At 63.5% G+C, this 21,475-nt stretch overlaps 1 protein-coding gene across 1 annotated transcript; it reads right to left on the bottom strand.

Moving 5' to 3' along the window:
- Positions 1–8,634: 8,634 nt before the first annotated feature.
- On the bottom strand, positions 8,635–12,073 carry HRH3 (histamine receptor H3). Its single transcript, XM_060078408.1, has 3 exons — positions 11,815–12,073; positions 10,615–10,781; positions 8,635–9,573 (listed from the first exon to the last, which is right to left on the bottom strand). The coding sequence occupies exons 1-3, from the start codon at positions 12,071–12,073 to the stop codon at positions 8,635–8,637; spliced, it is 1,365 nt and encodes a 454-aa protein (XP_059934391.1).
- Between the last annotated feature and the right edge of the window lie 9,402 nt (positions 12,074–21,475).

Genomic DNA, 21,475 nt, shown 5'->3' with positions numbered 1-21,475 from the left:
CGTTCTCTGGGGGCTGGCACAGCCCTGGGTTGTTTCCTTGCCTGGCTTTCTCTCTACCTCTGCGTGATGTTTCTGTCCCAGCGTCGTCCCTCCCCTACTGGTTTCATCTCCCAGAAGCTCCAGCCGCCAGCCTTTCCCTGAGATTTCTTCTCTGTGTCCTTGGCCCTCTGTTCCCATGCAGGCGGTGGGCTCAGCGCCTGGCGGGGCTTCCTGGGGCGAGGTGGCCGTCTCCTCCCTGGTCTCCTCTCCCTCCCGCTTTACTCTCTAATTCATTGGCAAAGACCCTATTTCCAGATAAGGTCACATTGCAAGTTCCCAGTGCTTGTGAATTTGAGGGTGCCCCTCAACCCGGTCAGCACTCTATTTTAATACCCTGCTCAGGCCCCTTCGTCTCCCCGCACGGCAGCCCAGGTGCCATGATCCCTGTATGCACGGGTCCTTCCTCCACCCCATCTGGGCCGCCCTCTCTCTCCAGCAAAGCCCCAGCCCTTGCCAGGCCTGACCTGGCCTGCCCCCCCCCTGCTGCCCACCCCCCTCTCCTTCTGTCCTCTGCTCCAGCTGTTTCTTGGCTACACTGAGGACCCTCCAGGACAGCGGGCTTTTGTGCTGCCGGGGTCCCTGTGACGCAAATGCCCTTCCTCAGACACCCTATGAGTGCCCCCCAGCTGCGGGCCTCTGACCACCTGATCCAACAGCCCCACCCGCAAGGGCCCTGCCCTGCGCCTCGCCAGCCGCTGTCGGGCGCGTGGCCCCCTGGCCCGGCCTTGCGCATCAGCCCCTACCGCCACGAGGTTCCTGGTCTGGGCTGCGTCACAGCGCCAGGACAGTGCCGGCACCGGAGGCATAACAGCCGTGCCGGGCAGGCCGTAGTTCAGGTGAACACACGCACACGTGTGGGGATACATGCCAGCATGTTCACGGACAGGGCACACGTTCAGAGACCACAGAGTGGAGAGCACTGCCCAGCGACGGGCAGCAGACGGCTGCTCCACGTGGCTGCCTGCGGATGCCGTTCAGAGGGTCGGAGCGGGGCCGGCCTGGGGTGGGGAGCTGGCTGCGGCCCTAAAAGGGCAGCACGAGGGGCCTGGCGGTGTCGTGCGCCACGATGAAGTCGCACTGAGCGTTTGATGGGTAGACTTCCAGTTTGGGAAAACGAGAAGGTTCCGGACGTGGGTGGTGGGGATGGCCGCACGACAGCATGAATGTGCCCCACGCCTCTTGAGCTGTGCGCTAAAATGGCGGAAAGGGCAAATTTTAGATGTATTTGACCGCAGTGAAAACACACATAGAACTAAGCACACACACTCACACACGCACATGTAGTTATGCAGGCACACACGTGCAGGTGAGCATGCACTGGGCGCTGTCTGCTGTTGATGTTCATCTTCTCGTTGCCAGGGCGGCTCTAGTGCTCGGACCCACCAAGGCCAGAGTGTCGCCTCTCCGGAAAGGGCAAAAGGCCGAACAGAGCAGAGGGGACTCACAGGCCTCTGGGGCGGGTCTGTGCGTGCCCAAGGAGCCCCTGGGCGGTCTCTTTCTGTCTTGCAATCCTTTGATTCTTTAGAGGAAAAAATCTTTCTTGCAAGGAATCAGTGCACACCAGGGGGTTGATGTTTTCCCGGAGCCAGGAAGTCCCTCCAGTTTCCGCTGTGGCCTTGGGGTGGGCAAGTTGCCCGGCCCAGCCCACTGAACCTGTCACGCTCAGCACTGGGGGTATCGCGGGGACGCCCACGCTTGTCACCCCACCCCAGCTGCCTGGTTTTCATCATCTGTACAGCGGGGACACTAAGGCCCAGCAGAGTAGCTTAAGACCCACGGCCTGGCTTGCTCACTTCAGCCACACCCAGGGTACGCAGCCCCTTCCCTGTGTGGGGTCTTGTGGGAGCCACAATTAAGGACAGAGCAAGCCTCAGGGTTGAGAGGGCCGTGCCCCCAGGATGCCAGCTCGCCGCCCCTGGCCAGGCCCAGGACTCCAGGCCACAGGCAGCCACCCACCCACCCTCCCACCAGCCCAGCCCTGGTCCCTTCCCGTGGCTTCCAAAGACCTGGATGGATCCTTAGAGCCCAGCCTGGCCCCTGCAGTGTCTGTGAACACGGGGAGGGTCACCGGCTCTGTTAGGTTTGAATTTCAGATTCACAACAAAGAATGCAATACTTAGCTAACAGATTATTTGTTGTGACTCTGAAATCCAGATTGCACTGAGCTCATGTGTTTTACCTGATGGCGGAAGTGAAGGGGTGAGGTGCGGGGGAGGTCGTGGAAACAGCCCTCATTGATGCTGGGCCTGCAGGGAGGGCTGGGGGGCTGGGCCAACTTGGGCGAGGCTGTACCTCTGCGAGGGGCCCTGCCTTCATCCCGTCCCTGGAGGGGGCCTTGGGGAGCCGAGGCCTCCCCCTGCTGGCTTGTGCCAGGGCGGGCCCAGCTGGTCACCTCCAGCCAGCTGCCCCCGCTGTCCTCAGGGTGGGCCCAGCAGCAGCCACCCCTGCCTAAGATGGTGGGCACCTGTCGGGCTCTCTGCCTTCCAGCTGGCTCTCAGGGACCCCGGAGGGACGTCTGGGGTCCACGGCTGATTAAAGGGGGCATCTTCAAGCACCCGGCACTGGTCCCATGAAATATCCGTGTGGCCCACAGAGCTGCTGGCCCACCACGGGGGTTCCGTCCAGGATCTCCAAACAAGGGACCCTGACGTCCCAGCTGCACGGATCTGGAATCCTTGGTGAAGTCAGCGTCTGGCTCAGGGCCCAGCAGGTAGCAGGAGCTCAAGACAGTGTGCAGACACCATCCACCCCCAGCCCTTCACCCACTTGGTGTGCCTTACGGTCTGAAATACCTGCATTAGAATTTGCCTCCTTTGATTTAAAGATCCAGATCGCCCTCTGTTACAATGCACATCTCCCCCGTCCCTGGAAGAACCAGTCCATCACACTTCAGTATGAGTTAATGGATTGGAGGGGCTGGGACAGAGCCGTGCCTCGGCTGTCAGAGGAAAAGCCCCAGGCCGGGAGGGGCGCCCGGGAGGGGCCAGCGAGGAACGGTCTACCCCCTGCCCCCTCCCGGCTTCTCGGGAGTGTGTGGTCCTGCGAAGCCGGGGCCCAGGAAGGAGGGCAGGAGGCAGCCCGTTCCCCGTCCACTGAGCTGCCCCGACTCCTACACCTCTGCTCAGAACCAGGCTTTGCTGGACTCTTTAAAGATCGTCCAGCATTTAAAGTGGAAGCGTTTAAAGATCATCAAATTTGTCATGTTTGAATTTGGAAACTGGTGACTTCGGAGTGTCACGGATGCATTTATAGCACAGTTCCCACAGCGCTACCACCCCCTCCTCCCCTTACATCCAAAACCCTCCTCTCCTCTCTCCCTTCTCCCCTTCGCTCTTTTTCGAAGGATATTTTTGCGCCCCTCTGAGATTTGTGTCTGACAAACTCCAGAGCAAGGTGCCTCCTCTGGACACAGCACCTGCCACCCTGGGAGCAGGATGCCGCGTGCTGTCTGGGACGCTCTGCTTAATGGACAAGGAATCTAAGGCCAAGGCACTCGCCTGGCCGAGGTCCCCCTGTGGACAGGAAGGATGTCACAGACAAATGGCCTGGCATCCTGACCTTTCACCCTTAGAGCCAGTATGTTACCTAATATACCAAAAATCATTATTTTCCTACCAACAATCATTACTAAAGAATTGACTCACTTCCCTATTTTTTATTAGAGTCAGACCTCCCATGGGCAGAAGTGTTCTGTTCCCCTCCCCGACCCCAAGACAGAGGGATGCCAGCTTGGGCCATCGCATTACAGAACGTCATTTCATTGCCGGCTTTAGAAAGGAAGGGGCATTTGGTGACTCATGAAACCAAAAGGTCCAGGTTCTAGCTTCAGGCCAGGCTGGATCCAGGCGCTCAGACAACAGCACGTGGAAGCCGTCTCCGTCCAACTCTCGGTGTGGCTTTCCTACACCTTGGCTGCACCAGGTGTGCCCCCTCCACGGGGTGGCCTCCATGAGGATAATGTTGGAGGCCGCCAGGCCAGCAACCCCAGCTGAAGGGGAACACAGGCCTCCCAGGGCACCAGACAAGATCCCAGGACTGCTGCTCTCTGGCCTCACTGGAGACGTGCACCACCCCAACCTTTCTCGGTGATTCTGACCAGCCACGCCTGGGATCCACACCCATCCTGGAGCCACTGAAGTAACCGGGGAATGGTTCCCAAAGGAGAAACAGGCTGCTGTCACCAGAAGAATGGGTGCAGCGAGAGGCCTTGGGCACACTCAGGAGCGTGTGTGCGTCCCCTGAGCCTGCTCCGGGTGCCTGGGGGTCAGGCTCGGGAGAGGAAAGAGAAGGTGGCCCTGAGAGCCAAGGGCCTTGGGAAAATGGTCATGGAAGGAGAGTCATTAGCTGTGTGACCTTGAGCAGTTCATTTAACCTTTCTGTGCCTTTGTTTCCTCATCTGTAAAATGGGAATAATAGTACCTACTCTGGGAACTAGATGAGTTTACATAAGAAGAGGGCTCAGAATGGTGCCCGGAACATAGTAGGTCTGTTCATTATAATTGTAGTCTAAGCACGTTCCCTGTGCCAGGCACCATGGCCATCCTTCCTGGGCAGCACCAGGACCCCCAGCCTCAGGCCCTGCATGCTCCAGGACCCCCAGCCCTGACCTGCTGGAGCCAGCGTCCCTCCCCAGATGCGCCATCAGGCAGGTCTTCCCGGTGTGCTCGCCATCCCAGGGATGCAGTTGGGCCCCCAGGAAGGTGCAACGTGGCAGGGACCCGCTCACACACCACCATCCCTGGTGGTGCCTGGGGAGAACCCAGGGAAGAGTGAGGATGGGGTCCTGGCCCCCACCAACTGCTGAGTGCGGGATATGGGGCGAGTCGCCCAGCCTCCAGGGCCCTGGCTCTGGGGAGTCTGCAGAATGGAGAGTTGAGCAACCCCCCTCGTGGGGTGGCCACGAGGCTGCCGGGCTGCAGTAAGTGTTGGTGGAAGTGTTCTTTGCAGCCCCGAGTCCAGCCCCAAGTGTCAGGATGGGGGGTGGGGAGGAAGAGGCCAGACAGCGTGTGGCTCCCCACGTCTCAGGCCTCCAGAAGCCCTGCCAGCTGACCCCAGGCTTCCATTTTCATGGCCCTGATGCCCCAAAAAGAGCGTTGAATAATTTGTCCTTTTGTAGAAGGATGGGGACTGCCAGCTGGGCTCCTGAGAATGTAGGGTCTTCACCCCAGGCTGGGAAGGACCCTCACCCAGCATGTGCACAGAAGCTGTTCTCAGGGGGCGCCCCAGAGCCAGCACCGGGGCGGGAGCGGCAGCCGGACATACGTAGCCGGTGCCAGACCGAGGGGCCCTGTCGATGTGCTGGCCCCTGAGGGCTGACAGCTGGCCCCGATGGGAGGAGCCAGGTCATCCACGGGCACCCAGAGCAGAACCCTGCGTCGGGCCGTTGCCCAGTTCCTCAGTGCCACTGCCCCCCAGCCTCATGCCCCTGCCAGTCTCTGCACCCACTGTTAGGACTGCGCCGACACTTACAGCCGGGCCACCCAGGCTGTGCTCCATCCTAGGGCCTAAGGCTCACTCTCTGGATGCCTCATTGTCCTCAGAAGCAAGGCCGCTCTCCTTACCTTGGCCTCCAGGCCCTGAAACATCACTGCCCCTCTGCCCCCGTCACCTGCGGGCCCTTCCTTCAGCCACAGGCTCGGCCTCTGCCACCTCTCGGGGCTCCCACCACTGGGCTCAGTGGAAGTTTGTGGAATGAATGAGAGAAACGTCACCTCCTCAGACAGGCTCCCTGTCCCCCCAGCTGATGAGCCAGGCCACCCACCTCCTGGTCCCCCCACAGTCCTCAGCCCCCACGGGAATGGCCCTGCTGATGCTCCAGCCCGTTGTCCAGCACAGAGCCCGGCACACAGTAGGTGCTCAATAAACAGCAGCTGCCAACGTGGGTGGTGCCTGTAGAGGTGGCTGCTCCTGCCTCGGGGCTCAGCTTGTCTCTGCTCCCAGCGGTCGGATCCAAGGAGAAAGACCCCCCTGGCGTGTTTGTTTGCTGCTGGACACGGGCCCAATAGACTCCATGTCTTTCTTCTCTCCTCCTCCATCCTTGCGCAGTAGCTCGGGAAGCAGCAGTTTGCAGAGACTGAAGGCAAAATTTCTTGAAAGTCTGCACTTTTATCCTCCAACTTGTAGCCACTTAGCAGGGCCGGGCCAAGGGGCAGCGAGGGCTCTGGCTGTGCAAGCAGCACGGAGGTGCCCACCGCTGCAGAGAGTGGGTTCTTTGTCTTTCCCCAGACAGCTCTGGGCTGCGGGACGGACGCCCACTCTCTGGGGGCCAGGCAAGTCTGCAGGGCTGGAGGGAAGGCCAATGGCTAGCCCGCCAGTCTCACCACGGGCCCCAGAGCTGCAAGGGCTTCCCCAAGCTCTGGGCCCACAAACGGTGGGCGACCTCCCTGTCACCGCCTTTCCCGGCTGCTCCCAGCACCCTGAGGGGAGCTAAGGCTTGCCCCTCCCTCGGGCCACTAAAGAGGGGGCCCAAGAAGACCATCCTGCCTTGACCGAGGGGGCCCTTCCGGTGGAGGGAAAGTGCAGAGGGGAAGGAGTCCCAGCTGGGGTTCTGGAGGAAGACTTCTGGGTGCTTGGGAAAACAAAGTGCAGGTGCAGCTGTGGGGTGAGGAAATGTCTGGAAGAGGAAGGTTTGTGGGTTTCAGATGTTGCTGTGAACAGCTTCGCCCCCTGTAGTGGTGAGACTCAGAGCTGGCGGGCACCTCACTGCTGGAGATGGGACCCATGGCACCCAGCTGTAAGGGAGGGACGTGAGGCAGCCAAATGTCTCTCTGCCTTGGGAAGAAAGACTGTGGACACTGGGCCAGCACGGTGGGGAGGGAACGAGAGGCTGTGTCCGTGAGGTCAGGGGAGGGAGGGCCCTCGTGGCTGGAAAGAAAGGGAGGCTTCCTGGAGGGGGTGACATCCGACCCACCCAAGTATCTATTGCCCCTAAGTTGGGCTGGTCTTGCCCCCTTTCCGAGTGGACTCTGGCACCTGGGGTGAGGGCCAGTGTCTGCCCCCTCTGTGGAGCCCACTGGGCCCAGGATCACCCAGCATCATCCTGTCAGATCCTTCTCGCCGTCCCCATCCATCACCCTCAGTCCCGCCTCCAAGCCTTTGCCCAGGAAGCCCCCTCCCCTCCCTTGGCCCAGCCCCTCAAGCTCAGCTCCAGTCCCCACGCCCCTGGAAGCTCCCCAGGGGGAAGATCATGGCTGAGAGCAGTGAGAACTCGTGTCCTGTGGGCAGGCAGGCTGCAGCAGGTGGAGGGCTGTGGCGCGTGTTTTCAAGACTGGAGTGGGGAGCGGGCGGGGCACTGCTGGGGCGCACGTCGCTTGTTAGGATTAAAGCCTGGAATGACCGCCGGGCTCGTCCACTTGAAGAGGACACTGAGGCCAGGGGGAGGGGCAGGCCTGTGCCTCATGCCCACCTGGGTGCTCTTGTGCCCCCCTGGGTCCCCGACTGGAGTACGGGCGCTCAGCCACCCCCCACGAACTCCTCAGGATTCAGCACCAATAAAAAAATACACTTTACTGTGGACTTTGGGGTCTGCAGGGGCAGTGCAGCAGGTGCGCGGGGAACGGAGCATGCAGAGTGCCAACCGGGTGCACGGGATATGGCGAAGCGACCCCTCTGCTGGGCACCCGGCCCCTGGTCTCCTCCGACTGCCCCTGGGAGCCCCAGGACGCTCAGGGCACTGCTGGGTCCCCGTCAATCCCAGAAACCTCTGGTTGAGTAAATGGAGAAGAAAGGGCAACCCGCTGGACGAGCAGGCGTCCGGGGCTCTGGCCGCTCGCAGAGCCGCCAGTCGGGGCCCAACACCGTGAGCTGGGAGGCGGGGTGGGCAGGAGCCGCTGGCGCAGCTCAGCCGGAAGCGGCAGCGCGAGGAAGGAGGGCGTGGGAGGCCCTGAGCTCCTCGGTAGTTTTGTCTCTCTTCATTAAACATCCAAGGGAACAGCGAGTTCACGGACGTGTTTTCTTCTTCTCCGTCTTCCTGAAACACCCAGAATAGAGAAGCGGAGACCTGCTGCGAGGTTTCTGGGGAGTCCCCGGCACTTGGGGAGCAGAGAAAGTTGGAGGGAAGAGGCATGAAGGTGCCAGGTTCCAGGCTAGAGCAGGGGACAGACAGCAGCAAAGCCAGTGGCCAGGGCTTGTCTGGGACGGGGCAGGTGTGCAGGGGTGTGCAGGCGTGTGCACGTGCAGGGGCAAAGCACTGGCTCTGGAGGCCTGGAGCGCACGCCAGGCACTTGCTTTGGGAAGACACCAAGCAGTAATTGTGTGAAGCGTGGACACGACCGGCCATCCCACTGTCCTTGGGGGTGGCAGGCTGGCTGGGACCCCTGGGTTGTCCCTCCCGGGCTAGAGCAGGATTTGGGTGGCCACATTCCAGTTCGGGCAGCAGGGGCCTGTCCAGCCGCCCACCAGGCTGCATCGACTGCCAGCGGACGGGCTGAGAGGCCGCCGTGGCATCTAGGGTGGGCCGAAGACAAGGCAGGGCTCACGCCTGCGGGGCAGCCAGGTGGAGGGTGGCGAGGCCCGGCTGCCCGGGAACCCACAACCTCGAGGCGGGTGGCAGTGGAGGGCTTCGCCCCTCCATCCCAGGTGCCTGTGGAGGCCAGCTCACTTCCAGCAGTGCTCCAGGGAGCTGGGCGGCTGCATCTTGAGCTTCTGCGGGCAGAGCAGCTTGGTAAAGGCCCGGCGGAAGCTGTAGTGGCACAGCGGGTAGAGGACAGGGTTGATGGCCGAGTTGGCCCACAGCAGCCAAAAGGACGTCTCGTACCAGTAGTCGGGGACGCAGGGGCCATGGCAGGCGGCCCGGATGATCATGAGGAGTGTGTATGGGGCCCAGCAGAGCCCAAAGATGCTCACGATGACGGCCAGCGACTTGGCCACCTTCTTGTCCCGCGAGAGCCGGAAGCGCTGGGCGATGCTCTGGGACACCATCTTCATGCGCTTCTCCAGGGACGCCGAGGATGTGGACGGCTTGGAGCCCCGCTTGAATGAGCGCGGCTGCTCGGCGCCCCTCGAGGAGCTGCCAGAGCTGGAGGTGGGCGAGGCCGCGGCACCTCCACCGCTGCCGCCCCCGAGGGCCGCGGCCCCAGCCTCGGCCCCAGTGCCTGGGGCTGCCTTGCCGCCCCCCACCCCGCGCCTGGGCAGCGGCACGGCCTCCCCACACCCCTTCTGCCAGCAATCCCAGCAGCTGGGCGCGGCCGGCGGCGGGGAGGGCCGGGCCTCCTCGGGGGGAAGCTCCGAGGCAGCCGCCTCGCGTGCCCCGTCCAGCCGGACACGGGTGCGTCTCTGGATGTTCAGGTAGATGCTGAGGTTGAAGAAGGTGACGCTGAGGAAGGGCGTGAAGAACTCGAGGGTGGAGGCCGTGATGAGGAAGTACCAGTTGTAGAAGAACTCAGCGTAGCAGTGGCCCTCGGGGATGGAGCTGCCCCCCGACAGGTACTCCCAGCTGAGGATGGCGGGTCCGTAGAGCAGGAAGGCCAGCACCCACACCAGCACCATCTTCCTCACGGCCCGCCGCGTGTCGCCCTGCTGGGCCCGGTAGGAGACCTGCGGTGGGACACGCTGGGTCAGGAGGCAAGGGGACTGAGCCCAGGTCGGCCGCTGCCGCTCGCAGCTCCCAGCAGCCTCTGGGCCTCTGTGCACGCCTTCCCCGGCAGTGATGCTTTTCCCTTCTCCTCCCCTCGCCCCATGAATCCCGGGCAGGCTGAGGCCCTGTCACACTCCCCTGTGGCCTCGGAACCTCCCCCAGAATCCTAACTTTGTGCCGGGCTGCCTGTCTGCCGTCGCCCCATCAGCTGTGCGCTCCCCCGGGGGGCCACGTCACTGTCCGATCTACTGAGTACCTGCCGTGTGCCGGGCTCTCTGCTCGGCACCTTTCGATACCATCTTATTTAATCTTCACAGCTGCTCCAGCATGATCCCCACTTTCTTGGTGGCTCAGGCAGGGCAGGGAGGACACAGGTGGGTCGGCTCAGGGGGCGGAGCTGCCTCGAAACCCATGCTCCCTGCACTCTGTCCCGCAGCCTCCCTGGACTAGGACACACGTGGTCCCCAGCGGAGGGCCCTGGGGTGTCTGATGGAGCCATCAGGGAGGAAATGAGATTGCACTGGAGTGACCTCTGCTTCAGTGCCGCCAGCCCAGTGCCCACAGGACACCGACGTGGGAAGTCCAGGCAGCCCAGGGCCCCTAACTCATGGTGGCCACCACGCCCAGGGAAGCTCGTGGAGCCTGTCTTCCCGAGGCACGCACACCTGTGGGGAGGTACCACCATGGGCCCCTGGCCCAGAGCCTCCCTTAGTTCCAGGGACTTTGGACCTGCTCCAGGGTGGAGGCTGAAGTGACCCCCTTCCTTCAGGTCCACACTGTGTCTCCTGCCTGAACCAGGACCAGTCCTACTGGCAGCAAATGGCTACCATGTGGGCGGCTGGCCATAGAGTGCCCGATGTGTCAGGTGAGAGGCCAGTGGGGATCAAGCCCATCCAGCACTGCCCACTCAGAAGTGGCCGTAACCCCTGCCGGTGCGTCTCCTGGCCGCTCCTGACCCCCCCCCCCAGGAGTGAACATGAGCACCCACGTCCCAGACTCACGGCTCGGGTGACTGACAGGAAGCGGTCATAGCTGATGAGCACGATATTGAAGACAGAGGAGGTGCACAGCAGGTAGTCCACCACCAGCCACAGCTTGCAGAGGCCCCGGCCAAAGGGCCAGCGGCCAGTCAGCACATAGGGCACGTACAGTGGGATGCAGAATGCCCCTGTGGGAGAGGAGGGCCGTGGTGGGCCGTGGCTGGGCAGGGGTCAGACACCCCCCCTCAGCCGAGAGACAGGCAGGACCTGGGGTCACTGGGTGGCCCTTCTGGGGCCAGCAATCCTCCCTCCGCCTCATTCGCAGGCACACTCTTGGCACTGCACCTGGCCTTCAACCCCGGCCTGCCCCCAGTCCCACTGGGTCCCCTGGACTTGGGGGCAGGAGGAAGATCCAGGTGTGGGGACCGCTGGGAGCGACGAGCCCCAGAGCCTTGGTCTGGTCATTCCTGGGCTTCTGCCCAGCCCTCCCAGTGCCCAGAGGAAGGAAGGAGAATTTCCTCCCTCTCTGGCCCCGCTGGATCCCAAGCTCCTATTCTGGCTCTTCCTCATCAGCCTCAGAAGCCGAGAAAGCCTTTCTCCGGACTCAGAGGGCACTTGACTGCTGCCACGCGGCCGCAGGCGGCTCCCACGGCCAACCCCGCTCTGAGCGTCTGGCAGACGCCTGTCTCAGCCCCAACAGGTGTCTGGTCCTCCGGCCCCCTCCTTGCGCCCCGCCTCACAGCCGGCAGCAGCGCACGGACACGTGAGAGCGCACTCCTCAGAGCCTCTCCACCCAACCCCGCCCGCCTTCCCCATGGCCTACTCCCCCAACGTGGCTCTAAAAATCCCCCCTCCATGTCCCCTCCCCCAAACCTCCCCCCCAGCGCCCTCCCCGTGTCCTGAGTCCTCTGCAGCCTTTGTTTAGATACGGCGCAGGAGCCCGCGCTGCACCGCGGCCGCAGCGCCTTGCGCCTGGGCGAGCGCCCACCGGCTAGGACCCCTTCCCCGGGGACATCCTTCCCCAGCCCGAGTCCCGCGGCCGGGGAGGCAAGGAACTTCGCCTGCGCCCACCTCCCCACGAGTCCCGGATGCCCCTCCCAAGGCCGGACCCCTTAGCGGGGCGTGTCCCCGAGGCAAAGGCACCCTAGGTCCGCGTTCCAATCCCCGCTGGCCCGACCCGGTAGGGCGCCCCTGGGCTCGGGCGGGGGCTGGGGGCTTTACCCACGAGGAAGTCGGAGATGGCGAGGTTGAGCAGAAAGAAGTTGTTCTGCGTGCGGAGGCTCGAATCGGCCACGAAGGCGAGCATGACCAGCGCGTTGCCCAGCACCGTGGCCACGATGAGCAGCGCCATGAGCGCCGCCAGCACCGCGGTCCAGGCGGCGGAGAAGCCGCGCGCTCCGCCCGCCGCCGCCGCCGCCGCCGCCTCGCCTGCCAGCGCCCCCGACGCGTTCAGCGGTCCGTCGGGCGGGGAGCGCTCCATGGCCCCTCCGGCTCACGCGGCGCCGGGGCGCAGGGCAGGGCGCGGACCGCCGGCCGGGCAGCCGGGAGGGATCCCGGCCCGGGAGCCTGGTCTCTGCAAGCTCTCGGCCCGGCCGGGCTCCCCGGGGGGTACCCGGCGCATGGTCCGCGGGCGCCGAGACCGCGGCCGGGGCGGGCGGCGCCGAGGGGGCCCGGCCCGGAATCTGAGCCGAATCGGGCCAGCGGCACGACCGCTGCAGCACGAGCGGACCCGGAGCGGAGTTGGAGCCCGAGCCGCTGGCGGAGCGTCCGTGCGCCCCGAGTGCCGAGAGCAGCAGAGTGAGCCCCGGGCCCAGCCCGCGGCCCCACGCGCCCCGCTCAGCGCCCCCGCCATTGGCTGCCGCCCTCGCCCCGCCCCCGCTCCGCCCGGCGCCGGCAGCACCACGGACAGCGCCGCGTGCCCGCCGGGCAGCCGGAGCCCCGGCCCGAGTGTGCACGGCGGCTGGCGGGGAGCCCGGCACAGCGGGCGCCGGAGCTGGGGGCTCGCCTGCGTTCAGCCTGCGCTCGCACACAGGAGCCAGCCTCTGGACCGCGCGGCCTGCCCCGTGCCCTCGGCCCCGGGGACCCCTGGCCAGCCCTCGTCGGGAGCCGGGGCGCCTGTGGGGACCTGGAGTGCGGGTGAGGGGAAACACCTGCGCCCGCGCTCGGGGGAACTTGCCCCACGGAACCCCTCCTCGTTTCACGCTTCGGGCAAGCAGTTCTCGGAAGAAAGGAACGTCCCGAGGAGAAAGGATGGGAGGGGTCTCCGACAGCCGTGCCCGAGCCAGGGGTTCGCTCCGCCCCCCGTATGCGTGGGACTCGACCCTGAATCTGAGTCTCCCCGTGGGCAGGACCCAACGCAGCGTCCAGGGTGACCTGCAAGGAGCAGACAGATGTGGAGTTACATAAGGGAAAATGGGAAACCAGCGGGCCCAGCTGGGAGGGGAGCGTGCCCACCATGGGCTCAGGCGGCCCTAGTTTGAAGGGAGAGCGACCATCGGCTCGGAACCCAGCCACGGGTCCCCCCGGTGGACAGCGCAGTGGGGCGGTCAGTGCTTCAGGGACCGACGAGGTCACTGCGCTCGGGGCGCAGCCGGGGCGGCGCGCTGCGTTAGCGCCTGCGGGAGGGTTTGGGGGCAGGAGAGGCGGGCGGGAGGGAGCGCCCCCTCCGCCCAGGCACAAGCGCTCGGATAGACTGGGTCAACGGCGAGACACACAGCGAGACAGACAGACACGCCCACATGCAGCCACACAGACTCCCACAGACCAGGGAAACAGCCGCCCAGCGTCAGGCTGGGGACCCACGAACGGCAGTTCGACGCGCACACGTCAGACCCAGACAGCGAGGGAACAGCGCCCGAGGGAGAGGGAAGCAGCGGCGCACATCTGCCGAAGCCTCAAAGAGGAGAGAAAAGTGCGCGTCTGCGTGCGGGGGTGGGGGCTGCAGGAGGACCCCAGGCGCTGGCACACAGGCACCCGCACTTCCAGCAGCTTCGTGATCACGCTGGGACCCACCGCTCCCCCTAGCCCCGAGGTGCTTTAGAAACTTCGGGGAGTGAGGGAGGGGTGCTGGGGTCCCCTACCCCCTCCTCAGGGCTGATTGCAGGGAGGAGACCCCAGCCCCTCACCCCAGCCCCAGGAGATCCACGGTTCTATGGCTTCTCGTGGCTTGTGCTGGGGGAGAGGTGCGGGGCTCCAGCTCCCCCTCCCAGAAGCCCTCTCTCAGTAGCTGGCTGTACCCCTTCCGCCAGCAAGCCCTGCTCCTCGTACAGCCTCCCCCAGCTCCCCAACTTGCATGGTGGGCAGGGCTGTGCCAGGACCAGGCACCAGTTGGTGGTTAGATGAGCCAAGGTGGAGAGCTGCTGGAGTCCAGCACAGTGCCGCTGGACCCCATCGCTCCCACCATCCAAGCCTTCCTGCATCTCTGGTGCTGGGTAAGGACTGGCCGTCCTCTGTGCTCGCCAGCAGCTCCCTGCCGCCTGGACCCCTCCAGAGCCTGCTCCTCCACAAGCACCCCCAGGCCGGCTCTGGCCAGTCAGTGCTTCAAGGGGGCACCCGCACCCCAGCCCAGGCCTCCGGAGATGGGGCTGGATGGGGAGTGAGGGGGGGCCCTGGCTCTCTCCTCGCTGGCTGGGAGCCCCCTCCCATTCTCAGTTCCTGTCCAGGGTGGAGGGAAGTCTGAGCAGAGGGCAGCCCCTTTAAAGTCTCAGTCAAGCTGGGGCCCGGTTGTCCTTGTGGCCTTTAGTGTTCATGAGCTTTCCATGGCAGTCTCTCACCCCACAGCAGCTAGAGCGAGGGATGCAGGGGATGGACTCAGTTCAGACCCTGGCACTTGGGTGACTTGGGGGAGTTACCAAATTTCTCTGAGTGTGGAGACCTTCCTCTTGAAATGTAGGGCATCAGGAGGAGGGCCACAGCTGGCCCAGAGGTTTGAGGATGGCCATGGCCAAGGGTGGTGAGCGCCCCCTGTTGGCACTTACACGCATGACCTCATCAGCCCCCCACCCCGACCCCGAATTCAGCATACAATGTGGGTAGGACCAGCAGCCCTCACAGAGCCCAGGAAGCTACCTGCCCAAGGTCACACAAGGCCAGAGGCCCCTCTCTTAATGGTTACACTCCTGGCCCAGCCCTGAGATCAAGCCCCCTGACCTTGCAAATGTACTAACTCTTGGGGCCTTGACCTTGTCGGGACAGGAGCCTAGAGTCCTCTGGGCTGGGCCCAACTTGGCTAAGGCAGTTTGGGGTGAATGAGGCAGGTCCCCATGTGACTGTCCACAGGGCATCTTGCCCTGAGGTCTCTGTCTCAAGGAGTGGGTATTCAGGCCCCAGGATGGCAGGGAACGCCCCAAGACCCTAGGAAAGGCTGGCTGAGCGTTGGGGGACATGGGCCCCTATTCTCAGCTCACCTGGACGCCCCCAAAGAGCGTGGCCTGGGGGCCGAGTTTCTCCATTTGTCAAAACAGCCAACATTTGGGGTTCAAAATGTCCAGTCCCAGAAGGAAGCAATGCCCCAAAAACGTAAGCCCTGGATTAGTGAAATCAGACCCCCTGCAAACCCCTCACACAGGAGATAGCTCATCCACTGATTGATCAGTTGATTCGTTCATTCAAGATCTGCAGAGGTGACAGCCGAGGAGCGCTGTAGGCTGGAGAGTGGAGGGGCCCCGAGACCCGCTGCAGCGGCGGGGCCTCGCCCACCTTCCTCCTGCCGCATGGAGCAGAGAACCTGCTGCACAGACGTGTGCTGCTCAGAGGCCCCTCCACAGGGAACTTGCTGGCAGGAGGGCCGGTGACCGCCCCAGCTGAGAGCAGCCTCTGCCCGGGCATCTGGTCAGCAGCTGTCGTGTGGGACTCCTCTGTGTGCAGTGTCTGCTCTGGGGCCCCCGTGGGGCGCTGAGACTTTCCCGGGGGGCTCCCCCTTCCTACCTACCTTCTCCCTGCGCACGTGTCAGACCCGCACTGCGGTCTGGACGCTCCTCACCTGCTCCCTTTGTCCTTCACAGGTGTCCCCAGCACCCTCTCAACCTTGGACCCTGTCTCCGCGTCTGCTTCCTGGAGGACCCAAGTTGACACAGGCTGCGTTCCGGTTCTGGAAGGATGGCCAGGGAGTCGAGCCAAGACCTCCAGGAGGCAGCGGGCTGGAGATCTGGAGGGAGCAGCGTTCCAGGCAGAGGGGACCGCGGGAGCAAAGGACAAGGTGGAGGGGGCGGGGCGCGTGCGTCTGTGGCGGCCGCGGGGGCGGGGCGTGGGGAGGGCAGATGTGATGCCTCACGCCCTGTGCAGACGCTGAGGGAGGCCCGGGAGGGTTTTGAGAGACGGTGAGACAGGCCTCCCTGCTTCGGGGCAGAACAGTCTCCAACAGGGTGAAGGCAGAGCCGAGAGGCCGGTGGGGAGGCTGCTGCTAGGCTCCAGGCGAGGACGACGGTGGCAGTGGGGGAGGGGAGACCCGGGCAGATTCTGGGTCGAAGCCGACAGGAGCTGTGTGAGAGAAAGACGGGGCCAGGGCTGACTCCAGGGTTTTGGCTCAAATGCCTCTAGGGTGGCGTTGACACGAATGAGCTGGGGGTCTGTGGGAGGAGCAGGTTGGGGGACAAGGGGGTGCTCAGATTTGAGCGTGTTGAGATAGATGATGGGGCCCATTGGACCTCCTGGGGGAGAGGTCATCAGGCCCCCAGGCCCAGCCCCGGCCCTGGAGTCCAAGGCCTGGCCCAGGAGCAGCCCGCTCACCTCTTCTGGGTCTGGGGCCAGAGGAGCCCTGGGCTGGGGAGATGCAGCTGTGTGTGCCGGCGTCTGAGCAGCAGGACGCTGTCCTGGTCGCCCGTGGTCACGGTCACGGTCATGGGGCAGCGGGCTCCACCTCCAGCTGCCCCACTGAGCTGGGAAACCTCTCCTTCATCGGAGCACCTGCCCTGCGCCGGCGCCCACGGAGCCCTACCCTGCTGCACGGAACGCGGCCCCCTAACGAGAAATAACGAGGGGAGTGGAGCCGCGGTGGCCCGCTGCCGGGCGACTGTCCTGCTCTTGTGGCCAAGGCACATTTGCTGGAGCGCTTGTCAGCATTCTGGGTCTGGTGCCATGACACCTCTTTAGAGGAACCTCTATTTGCCTTCTCTCTTTCTGCAACAGATCACTGGAATATGGGAATGCAGATTTTTCTTTTTTTGTTCCTTGTCTTCTTTTTTTTCTTTTCCTGGTGACATTCTGAGCCAGCTCTGGGTGCATCCTGATGAGCTCAGGGCCCGGGTGTGATCAGCATGTCTCCCAAGGTCACCGCTTTGGAATAAAAGCTGAGTCTGATTTCCCTGCCTTTAGGGACAAGGCTGAATTGGGCCCATGGCCCAGGTGGCAGGAAGGAGAGAGAGGACAGGAGAACCAGGGATGCAGTTGCTGTGGTTTGGCCTCAAATGACGAAAACCAACTCAAAAAAGCCTAAGGAAAAGGAGTGTTTATTGTTGCCCATGGCTGAAAAGTCCAGGAGGTGGGCTTCAGATACAGCTGCATCCAGGAGCTCAAAGAACAACTTCTCTTTCCACCTGTCTTTTCCCTGTGTCCACCTCATTCCCAGAAGGGAGTGTCCCCCTCAGATCTCTTTCCTGAAGCTCCAGGCTGCTCTCCTATGCTCCTGTCCACTCCCCAGGAGGAAGACAGGGCGACCAACAGCACCCAAAATTAGCCCCATTGGCCTGGCTTGGACAGTCATGGTGGCCAGCTGGGGCAGCTTTGCTTGAGCTTACAGCAATGTGGTCAATGTCACTTGAACCCCACCCTGGGCAGTCGTCCCCTGTGGGCCCAGTGTGCCTGTGCCGCTTCCCCTGGCAGTGCCTTTCTTTGTTGGCAGTGTCCAGGGAGCCCCTGCCTGGTCCTGGGGGGACAGCGGGCCTGGGCACTGAGAGCTTGGTTGGAGGCCCCCAAGATGAAGCTCATGGGTTGGGGGCAGGCGGGGCAGTGGGACTGGGGACTGCGGAGACGGCCTTCTTCCTGGGCATCTGTGTCTTCTGCTGCCTGGCTGCTGTGAGCACAGGGCCCAGCGTGAGAATGAGGGAGAGAGAGTGAGGGACGAGGGGCAGCCCTCCACACACCAGACGCGTCCGACCACAGAGGCTGGGCCAGAAGGCTCTGGAGTCCTCCCCAGTGGCAACCCGCAGGAAGGAAGCCGGCAGCCCTCCCTCCTGGCCTGCGCCCCCCTCTCCTGGGGCCAGTGCTGCCGGCTTAGAGGCAAGGTCACCCCCATCCCACGGCCTGCGTCAGTGGCCCTCAGAAAAAAGAGCTCTGGGGCCTTGGTGTCCACGCGGGGGGAGCAGAGAGACTCAGGTGCAGGGACTCAGAGGCTGGAGAGAGCACAGTCTGGAGAGCTGACGGGAGGGGGACTTGACCCTGGGTCTGAATTTCCTCACCTATTGCCCTTTCCTCCTAAGGACGGCGCCAGTGGAGATATTAACCAGGAGAAAAGGGGCTCTCGGGAGGGCTCCCTGCAGGAGGTCTGATCTAAGGGCACGCAAACAGCTGCCAGGGAGGTACAGGGGCAACTGGGGTGGGGACCAGAGGTAATAAATGCTCTTCTCTAAGGAAAGAGGCGCCCTCACCCCCAGAAAGTCCCTCTGCATGACTCAGGTGTGGTTCTGGATGTGCCCACTTCCCAGGGTTGGCAGTTAGGTATCGATATTTGCTGAATGAATGAGTGAAACTGCTTGCATCTCTGCAGGTTCTCTCCATGCGCTAAGAATGCATAAGTCAGACTTCCCTGGCGGTCCAGTGGTTAGGACTCCACGCTTCCACTACAGGGGGTGCGGATTCGATCCCTGGTCAGGGAACTAAGATCCCTCATGCTGCATGGTGCGCCCCCACCCCCACCCAAAAAAAGCATAAGCCATGGAGAAGCAGGAAAGAAGGGTGAAGGTGGACCTTCGTCCAGGGCGCCTTCTCCAGAGCCCTGGGTGGGGCTAGGTGTCAGCTGGCATGGGGCCTCAGAAGGGCCCTCAAATCCAGCTATGGGGGGCTGGCCCCAGCCTGGGAACCTCCCTTGCATCCCCAAGAGTGTTTGGTGGGGCTTCCCGGGGCTGTGACCCAGCAGTGCCATGTGTCAGCAGGGCTGGGGACCTGAGCCAAGCTCAGACCATGAGTCCCGGCCGGGACTCTCCAGGGCCTGTGGACTAGATAGACCCTGATCAGACCCTGGATAGTAAGCGTCAAACCCCTCGGGGTGGTCGAGCCTGGCCATGGGTGGAGACAGGCTGCTCTGATGAGGGCCCAGCCTTGGGGCTCGTGGAAGTGGGTGAGGGGGGGAGTGTGGGCCCGCGTGTGTAAGCGGGGGAAGGGATGGTGCCCAGCTCTGCCCAGCCCGGCCCCAGGGTCCTCGTCTGTACTGCAGCTGCCCCTGACCCCGGAGCTTCCTGCTGTGGACTCGGCCCCTCAGCCTTTGCTGCAGGGTGAGGGGTGGGGACTGAGCCATGGCTTTGTCTGGAGTCCTGCTGGCCGTGGCTGGCTGCCACCTAAGCCCTTGGAGGCCCTGCCCCCCAGAGCCTGTCCGTGCTCTGCGCCCTGTGCCCAGCAGCACCACTGTCACAGCAGATCAGAGCCCGTGTACATCGGCCCTGTCTCCCCTCCCCCAGGCCTCCTGTCCCCTGCTGGGCCCCTCTCGTGGTGAACGGGTCAGTGGCCCTGGTGACAGAGCTGACGAGGCGGATGGGGCCTGGTGACCCCAGTCCATTCTGCAGACCCCAGGCCTGGGGTTGAGGCTGGGCAGGCCGGCATGGGGGCAGCATGCTCCATACATGGGTCAGAGATGCCCTCCCCGTGGATGGAGCAGCTGAGGTCGCAGTACAGGTAGGGTCGTCCGTCTGGGACAGGGGACGTGGGGGCCGCTGGGCTGGGCATGCTGGGGGCCACCCTGGGGCTCTGACTCCTGTGCACGAGCCCCCTTTCTGGCTGCTGCCCTGCTCTGCTCAGGGGGTGAGGCTGAGAGGCCGACAGCCCCCTCCCCAGACCCCGTCAGGGTCCGCAAGGCCCAGTGCCGGCCCTGGAACCACAGCCCACCTCCCTCTCTTCCCAGCAAACACACCCCTGCCCCACACCGCCCTCACCTGCCAGCCCTCAGGGCTACTCCAGGTCTCCCGACCTGGCCTGTGCTATTCTGTGCTGGGGTCCAGAGAGCGCGTGTGCATGTGTGTGCACACGTGTGCAGGTGTGTGTGTGCCATGCATGCACGGTGCCAGCCCCGGGCAAACTCGCAGGGCCCTCACCCTGCATGGGGCCCTGACCCCCTGCTTCGGGGGGTCGGAAGGAGGGGCCCACTCTGGGAGCTGCCTTCTGCAGGAGAGGCCAGGTCCCAGCGTTGCACCTCTGTTTACTCCCCGAGTCCCCCGGGACTCAGGCGGCCCCTTGGGGGGCCTGTGTCTGTCAGGAAAATAACGAAAGAGCTGACCGTCTCCGTGCTGGGGCACAGGGTCCAGTTGATGAAGACGTCCCCCGAGTCCTCGAGGAGGAAGCAGGGGGCCTGGGGCAACTCCCAAGGTGTGTCTGTGTGCACGTGTGTCTGTGTGTGCCGTTAAGTACATATGTGTATGCCTGTGTGTGTGTGTGCACGTATGTGTATGTGTCTCTGTACATGTGTGTCTCTTGTGTTTTTTAGTGTGTCTATGTATGTGTGCATGTGGGCCTGGCTGTGTGTCTATGAGTCTTTGTGTGGGTGTGGGTGTGGCCGAGTGCACATGTGCATACGTGTGTGTCTGTGGGTGTGCTCTGACTTGAGCTGGGGGTAGGGCTCCTGAAGGAAGCTGGGAAGTGGCCCTCGCCCTCCTTCCCACCCTGTAGGGACAGGTCAGGTCACAGAAATGTCCCCTCCCTCCGCGGGTGGCCCTGACTGCAGGACCAGGTCCTGGGCCAGGGCCGGGGTCAAGAGATTGCTCTAGAGTAGCCCCCCTGCCCCCAGTCTGGGCACAAATCTAAGTCACTCGGCTGCACAGGCACACACAGCTGGAAATCACAACACGGAAACAAGTGGGCAGCCCCCAGGCCCGGGGGCAGGGGCGCGGCTGCGGGGCAGCAGGCTGGGGTCCCGGGAGCAGCACCTCTTGGGCCTTGCCCTGGGGGCTGGGGGAGCTTTGCTTGGGAAGCCGTTTGCTTTTCTTAGGACACGCTGGCCAGGTGGTTGTGCTGGAAGACTGGCCTAAGGCCGCAAGCAGAAAGTGGCAGCGCTGGGCTGTGACTAAGAACCATGAAGTCCCTGCCCCCCGTCCCTGACCAGAGCCCTGCCTTCTGCAGGGGCACAGCGGGGCCACCTGGGTTCTCCCACGGCCCTGGGTGCTGGTTACCCCAGTGAGACCCCTGCCCACTTCCCCATGTCCCTGCCAGACCTCAGTTTGGGTACACCTTTTCCTGGCACTGCATAATCCCCTCACATTTTCTAAATTTGCTCAGCTGATTCATGCAGAGCTGGAAACGCTCATGTAACAAGTAACAAAGTTCGCTGGAAGGTTCTTCAGTAGGAAGCCCTGATGGACAGAAGAGGGGTCCAGAGGCCTGTCCTGATAGGTAGCCATCCTCCCCACACGTGGAGGAGTGGGCACGGAAATCTTGGCTCCACAGGGCATGCATCTGACGGTTCACTGGCGGTGGACCTCCTTCAGGCATGGCTGGATCCAGGATCCCGACTGCTCCTGTCAGAGCCTGTGTCTCCCAGCCCTGCTCTCCTCTCAGGCAGCCACTCCCCTTGGTGTGGCCCCTCCAGGCTGACAGCCCACAGCTCACAGCCCTGACAGCAGATGCAGGGGCCCTTGCCCAAGCCCATGGCCTGAATGCTTATCTCAAAGTTGAGGTAGTGATGTCCCAGGTTCCAGTCACGTGTGTGCCAGAGGTGGGGTCAGCCTGTGAGCGGGGGTCCCCA

The sequence above is a fragment of the Mesoplodon densirostris genome, chromosome 16 (genome assembly GCF_025265405.1).
Source record: "Mesoplodon densirostris isolate mMesDen1 chromosome 16, mMesDen1 primary haplotype, whole genome shotgun sequence".
Classification (NCBI taxonomy): domain Eukaryota; kingdom Metazoa; phylum Chordata; class Mammalia; order Artiodactyla; family Ziphiidae; genus Mesoplodon; species Mesoplodon densirostris.
This window is presented reverse-complemented; position numbering and strand designations above follow the sequence as displayed.

Excerpts from the sequence above, each read along its gene's own strand:
- HRH3 (XM_060078408.1), bottom strand. The coding sequence starts at position 12,073 with ATGGAGCGCTCCCCGCCCGACGGACCGCTGAACGCGTCGGGGGCGCTG. Across the intron at positions 10,782-11,814 it reads CATCTCCGACTTCCTCGTGG|GGGCATTCTGCATCCCACTG; the intron begins GTAAAGCCCCCA and ends CCTCTCCCACAG. Across the intron at positions 9,574-10,614 it reads TCCTGTCAGTCACCCGAGCC|GTCTCCTACCGGGCCCAGCA; the intron begins GTGAGTCTGGGA and ends GTCCCACCGCAG.